Raw genomic sequence first — 6,531 nt, forward strand, 5'->3', positions numbered from 1 at the left:
AGACTAAGATTGCTTGCAGATAATTATAGGTGGCTTTAGCTGTCTTTACTCCGACTTCTGCCTCTGTGAGGTTATGCATTTGTGCAACTTGGAGAGACACAAAAGTAAAATGGGAAGGGGGAAGGAAATGGGAAAGCAGCAAGAGGGGGGATGATAGGATGTAGGTGAGAGCTGGACCAGTGTCTCTCCCAAGGAAAATGCCTTCCTTTGCTACCCTGCTCCCTACGGCAGTCACAGCTTTCCCATCCTTGGACAGAAAAAACTGGTACAATGGAGGATAACAGCGTTAAAAAAAAAAAAAAAAAAGAAAAAAAAAACCACCTCTGCAAAGGGGAAACCACTTAACCTTGAGCAGATTCTTGTAGAAGAGCTACTCGGGGAATAAGTCTGAGAAACAATTTATAACTACTGACTCTCCTGCAGGAAAAATCCCTTTGCAAATGCCCTCCCTATCCCTCATAACAAAACCCCGTCAATGTTTTCATTTTCAAGTCGCGGTAGGTCCTATCCTACAGGGCGAGAAAACCCCACCCCCGGCATCCCCCTGCTAAGAAATGGAAGCTCCTGTAGCATCGCATTTCTGTCGCTGCTTGTCGCAGGGATCTCGGGCTCGGCCGCCCCCGCTGTGTCGGCGTGTGCCCTGCGTGTCCCTGTCTGTCGTGTGCCCCCGTTCCCCGCCGCGGGAGCGGGGACGGGGAGGATCCCTGCCTCCGTGGTGTTTGTCGGGCAGTGTCGTCCCAGCCGGGGCACGCTCAGCTCCAGCCTGGGGGCCGTCGTGCTGCTTCTGCCTGTCTTGCCTTCTCTGTCCATCCAAGGGGGTTTCCCACGACTTCCCAGAAAAGCCTTCTCGGACATAGGATCTGCCCCGTTCTTTTTATTTCTCGGTGTTGGGGTTGCAGAGAGGATGAGCTGGGGTGCCCGTTGCGCTCTCGCATGGCTCTTGCGATTGCTCCCGGCGCGGCCGCCAGCAGACGTTGGATTTTGTTCGCAGGAGCAGCCGGAGCGGGAGCCGCGCTCCGCGGCCGGCGGCTGCGCTGGTCCCGGCACGGAGGAGCCCGGGTGCGCGGCAGGGGCGGGCGGCCGCAGCAGCCCGCGAAGCCCCGGCCTCGTGTCCTCCAGCGCTGCGCTCTGCTCCGGCACGTCGGGCTGACGGTGCTGCTCAGCCCAGGCTTTCTCACCTTTTCCTTTTCCACGGCAGAGCTGCTTGGGGTTGGCCGACCCTTGCCCCGAGAGACGTCTTCAGGCCCGAGCGTGGCCGAGGGCCGCTGATGGCGCGTGTCTGCTTTTCCTTTCTAGAAAACGTCCATCTCCGTCCCGGGACGCTGCTGCACCTGAGAGGCTCGAAGCTCTGAAATACCAGCGGATAAAGAAGCCCAAAAAGTCATCCAAGGGCTCCTCGAAATCCAGAAAACAATCCAGTGAGTGTGAGGACCCTGAGGTCCCCAAGTAGTTTCCCGTCCGTGTGGGCATGGACGTTCCCCCTTCCTCTCTCCTGGGGGCAGAGCTCGGGCGGGACCCCGCTGGCTCCGGCTCGGGGCTCGCAGCCGGCGCCTGGTTTTGTCACCAGTGTCCCGAAGGCGCTGGCTCCCCTCGCCGAGCGCCTGCCTAGCCGGGGTGTGCTGCTGTGACCTGGCTGCACTCCCTCCCGCCCGTGGTCTGCCTTTGCTTTTGGATGAAACCTCCCCTTCCCCACTTTAACATCTGTCCACCACCTGTCTCCACTGATTTTTTTATCATTTTTTTGACTGTTGGTTTTCTTTCCTGGTCCCCAACATGCTGCGTGTGCTATCAGGTCCCTCTCCTGGTTCTTCCTCCTCTCTGCCCTACGCTTGAGGTGACTTTCCGCTTCCTCCCTTGCAAACACCCGCTCTGCTTAGTCCTTCCAAAACTCTCCTCCCTGCTCGAGCCTTGGCCGAGCAGCAAGGTTTGGGTGCTCCCGTGCAGCTGGACGTGAGTGGTTCAGGGCCAGGCTTGACTTAATTTCTGTTTTACGGTGTGCGAAGCGCTGCGTTGGCTCCCGGCGCTGCAGGAGGATGCCGGGTCTCGTCCATCTCCCTTCTCCCTCCCTTCTCCCCAGATGGTTCTGCCTCCCAGGTTCAGCAACTTCCCAGCTCTCAGGTACTGTGGCCTGACGAAGCTGTCTGCCTCCGCAAGAAGAAGAGACACCCTCGTCAGGACCCCTTCGCCCGCCTCTCGGCGCTCAAAGATGACCTCTGTCACCGGCAGCTCCCTGAAGACCAGACAGCGATTCTCAACAGCGTGGACCACGACGACTCCGGCGGGCACGCCACCTTGCTTTAGCCTAGCGCCCGCCCCAGAAGGTTAACCGGGAGGGGAGGAGGGAGCCGAGAGCCCGCGGCCGGCTCGCGCGCCGCCGGAGGGGGGACCGCTGGCGGGGGGCACCGCGGCCGGCCTCGCCGGGGCCGCTCCCGCCCAGCCTGGCAGCTTCGCGGCGTGGGGACGAGCCGGGGGGCTCCTCGGGGAGGGACGTCTCGGCCCCTCGCGCGCCGGGGAGGGTGGGCACCGCCGCGGCGCTCCTCGCACCCGCTTTCCTCCGTCGCGGCTCCGGTGGCGTGAGCCCCGGGAGGGAAGCGAGGCGCTTGACCTCGGCTTCAGAAACTATCTCTAGACTTAAAAGGCATAGATGGAGATTTTGACATCGCTTCCTACAGCGTGCGTTTAGATAGAAATTGTGGAATTGAACAGCTGGCCCTGAATCACTGGAATAAATTAAATGGCACAGGGTGTAATTAATTCACAAGGAACTAACAAGCCAGACGGGAACTGATAATCCCGCGGATCTGGTTTTGATAAAACGTTACCAAATAATCCCGTGAAAGCTGTAATTGTGAAAATCTCCTTGCCTCCCCCTTCCCAGCCTCCTTTTATGTGAAGATAACAGCAACGAAAATATCAGTGACATCTTTCCTTATCTGTCTCTGAAAGGAAAAGCAAAAAGTTCCCCAAACCTTCCAATCCATCAGTTTGTTGGTGCATATGCACTTGAACCTTGTTAACGCATACTGAACACTTTGCACGTATGCAGGCCTGGGTCTGTTTTAGTCCAAGGGTGTTTTCCCCCGAAGTATCATTTGTCACTTTTGGTGAGAGTAGTTTGATGAACTCCTGGTGACGTTCCACGTGTTGCTAACAAGTGTTCCTCAGTGCTGTGTAGTAACGCGATGTCTTACTACAGTAGCGTTTGTCATCTTTACTCCTAACTGCAGAATGGGAAGACGCCGTTCTAGGTGTGCGGTGTGCAAACGAACAGGGTTTGACTGCGTAAAAGTCCCAAAGCCTCTGTTGGCAGCTTGCTGATCCTGAAAAAGAGCTACTGGGAAGTACCCGGCTCTGTGGATCAAGAATGGGCGGCTTCTTACAGCAACCACTCAAAACTAAGCCCGATGTCTTGCGTCAATGTAAAATATGTTGCTGCTGGTTTCACTGTACCCCCTTCTTTTTCCTGCTCCCGGCCAATCTTATAGGCTAGATACGGCACACGCTTTGGGTTTTATGCCTCCCTTAGCTCCGTCTGAGGAGATGTGTTGTTCCCCTCTTGGTAATGCTGTTCTAACTCTTCACCAGAATGTACTTCCTCTTCGAAATACTTAGGAGAGATTCCTTTGTCAATCGGTCTTTTTCTGGATTACGTAGGTCTTTGCTAGCAGGGTAGCTATAGCCTGCTGAAGGAATAACTGTCAGGACACCTGGGTTCGTTTTTCTGCTCTGCCTCCACTCTCTAACTGCGTGGCCTTGGGCAAGTCACTTAACCTCTCTGTGCCTCAGTTCTCCCGTCTGTAAAATGGGGATAAGTCATATATAAGCACTTTCGTAAAGCACTTGAATGTCTACAGACAGGAAGTGCTAAATAAATGCTGAGTGCTATTACTGCAAAGTGATCCCTACCTTTAAACTATTTAGAGCTTTTCTTTTTTTTAATGTGGTAAAATCAAACACTGCGCCCAGGTTTGCACAATTCTTCCTTTGTGGTAAAGTGCTAAATCCTCCAGCCTACCTGGGAATAAAATCTCAAGTACTTCATGTGGATATTCTTGCTTTAAGTGGATTCAGGCTGTGGAAGAAGTGTCAGGAGAACGGAAGAGCCTGTAGGCATTTTTTCGCTCCGGGCTCTCCATTTGCATACAAAACCTTTGTTTATTCCCAGGTAGAATTGCCAAGAGATTCTTTGCAGTCTCGCCTTTATTGTGGTTTGCCTTGGTTATTGCTCTTGCTGCTGGTTGAACCTTGAAGGGCTTAGATGTTTGGAGGAACATGCAAGATCTCAGATGCTTGCCAGAATGAATGGTTGGGATCTGGCAATGTGAACAAGCCATGCTCCCAGAGAGATTTGAGGTAGAAACTTATTTTTTTCACTCTAGTGAGAAATTTCTGCTTTTAAAGGAAATTGTGCTTCCTCTTCCACTGGGGAGCAGGATGTTCAGAAGCCTAGAACAATTAAAAGCAGAATACAACTGCATCCTTTCAAATCTCAAAGCCCTGGCTTAGGTTCAAACCACTTGACAGAGAATCCTCTAATTCAGTAACGCGATATTTTCGAGCTTTAACAACTTCCTTTAGGTGATCTTCAAAACATGAGCAAGTTTGTTTCCAGAAGGAGAGAGGCACTCTTAGAAATACCTCTCTCTTTCAAGCCTGGATCAGGGCATTTCTTTAAGTATATGATGAGTGACCTGATGTAATACCATCAGCTATCAGAGTGAGAATTCACCTTTGCTAATGGTATGACTGAGTATTTCTTTTATTTGAGTGTGTTTTAGGGATTTTTCCTAGAATCCACTTGGATCTGAATTGATTTAATACCATTTGCACATTCGGCAGTGAAAAACTCTGCCCCTGTAACTTCAGCTCACTGATATAGGCGTAAGAGAAACCGATTTCTGTCCCCGAAAATGTCTGACGCTGCAGCGCGGAAGGAGGTGAGCTAGCTGTAGGTACCGTCTCCAGATGTTCCCGGAGCCTTGGGCTGGAGGGCTCCCCGCTGCTCCGGGAGGATGCCCGTTGCGCGAGCGTGTGCGCGCGAGCACGCGTGCCCGTCGTAGCTGCTAGCGCTGCACGGACGTAAGCTCTGTGTCCTGCTTCTGATCTACAGGTGACGTCCACGCCGTGCAGGGCCGAGGGAAGTGCCCGGGTTTTCCGCGTGCTGTGGCGCCCGTTGGGAGGAGATGCGTAGGCGTTGTGCTGGCTGGCGCTACCAGAGCTAACTTGCAGACGTCCCTCTTTCGCTGTGGTTTCCTAGACCTCCCTGACAGGAGGTTTTTCCTTTTGAGTGCTTTCCGAGCTATGTACGGTAGCCGTTCGTGTGGGCAGGGCGGTCTCTTCTGGCTCTTGAGGCTGCTACCTCGGGACCGTGCCCCTGTCCCGTCTCAAGCTCTAGAGGATTTTCAGCGCAGAGGAGGTTGGCAGAGAGGGCCGGCTTGCTTGGTCAGTCTTTTGAGAGTTTGTTTTCCTTTTGCAGGTGTTTTGAGCAGATGGCCCCCTGCTTTTCATGGTCTTCGACCTTTAGAGGCTGGAGCTGCAGCCCTCTCTCTTTCAGCTGTGTGCCTGCCATGATGCTGGAATGGGGAATCCCGCCAGGGCGCCTCATGGAAGAATCTCTTTCCTAAACCATCCTTAACTCCTTCCAACAGCCTCTTCTCCACCTTCTTGGTTGTGGCTGCTGTCGTGGTCAGTCGGTTTGGACAAAGGGGAGCAGGCCACGAAGGGAGAAAAGGTTGTCTGTTCCCCGCTAGACCAAGTCACCTTGCGATAGACTCTTGCCGCGTTGCTGGGCCCCGCTTTGGCAGATGGTCTCTCCTTTTGCTTTGGCAACTTCCTCGCTTCTCCCAGCCCTCTGGTTTCCATGCCCTTCAGGGGGTTTCTTCTCTCCTCCTGCGGACCCGGGACATTGAAGCTGTGTCAGATGATGCCCCATTTCATCCCTGTTTGAACTCCGTTTTGTTTTGGTGGTTTGCAAACACAGCTGCTGCTTTCTTTTTTCTTTTGTGCTGCAAAAATATATCTTTATCTTCATCTGCCTGGGCCAAACTCTCTTCTTTTGTAAGCTTGTCCAAGGTAGGCGGTTGTTGTTGTATCAGTAAACGTACGATTCCTTCTTGCACAGCGCAAACGTGGTGTGTTTACGAGGTCGCCCAGAAAGTCCTAGGCTGCGATGGAAAAATGCCTCCGAAACCATGAGCCATTGCTGAAGTTGGGGATGGTGAAGCTGCGCAGGAAAGTTGAAAGTGGTGGGGCAAAGCCCACGCTTGGCGTGGTTTTCCAGCAGGAATCGTTGAGCAATCTGGGCCACTGACATTTGGTTTGCTTTTGCAATGTTTAGGTTACTGCAAATGCAAGTTACTGGGGGGGGGGGGGGGAGAGGGGGCAGTTAGGGCTCGCATATAGGGCTCAGTTTCTGTGCCTGCCTCTAACCGCATCAGCAGGCACGTGGAAAGGTGGGGTTGTGTAGGACCTGGGGGCCAAGAGCTCCAGGGTCTCTTCCCAGCAGCAGCTCGCGTGCTGGCAGGCCAGGGC

The 6,531-nt window shown here is 53.6% G+C and overlaps 1 protein-coding gene across 1 annotated transcript in view; it reads left to right on the forward strand.

Annotated features, from left to right (window-relative positions):
* The window catches only part of IGSF9B (immunoglobulin superfamily member 9B), a 53,269-nt gene extending 47,239 nt beyond the window's left edge, over positions 1-6,030 (forward strand). The window contains exons 19-21 of the mRNA XM_064524303.1: positions 1,297-1,418; positions 2,078-2,321; positions 5,477-6,030. Of these exons, the coding sequence (XP_064380373.1) occupies positions 1,297-1,418; positions 2,078-2,301 (346 nt within the window). The 3' untranslated portion in view covers positions 2,302-2,321; positions 5,477-6,030. The remainder of the gene's footprint in view (positions 1-1,296; positions 1,419-2,077; positions 2,322-5,476) is intronic.
* Positions 6,031-6,531: the final 501 nt, after the last annotated feature.

Source organism: Dromaius novaehollandiae, chromosome 21 (assembly GCF_036370855.1).
Source record: "Dromaius novaehollandiae isolate bDroNov1 chromosome 21, bDroNov1.hap1, whole genome shotgun sequence".
Classification (NCBI taxonomy): domain Eukaryota; kingdom Metazoa; phylum Chordata; class Aves; order Casuariiformes; family Dromaiidae; genus Dromaius; species Dromaius novaehollandiae.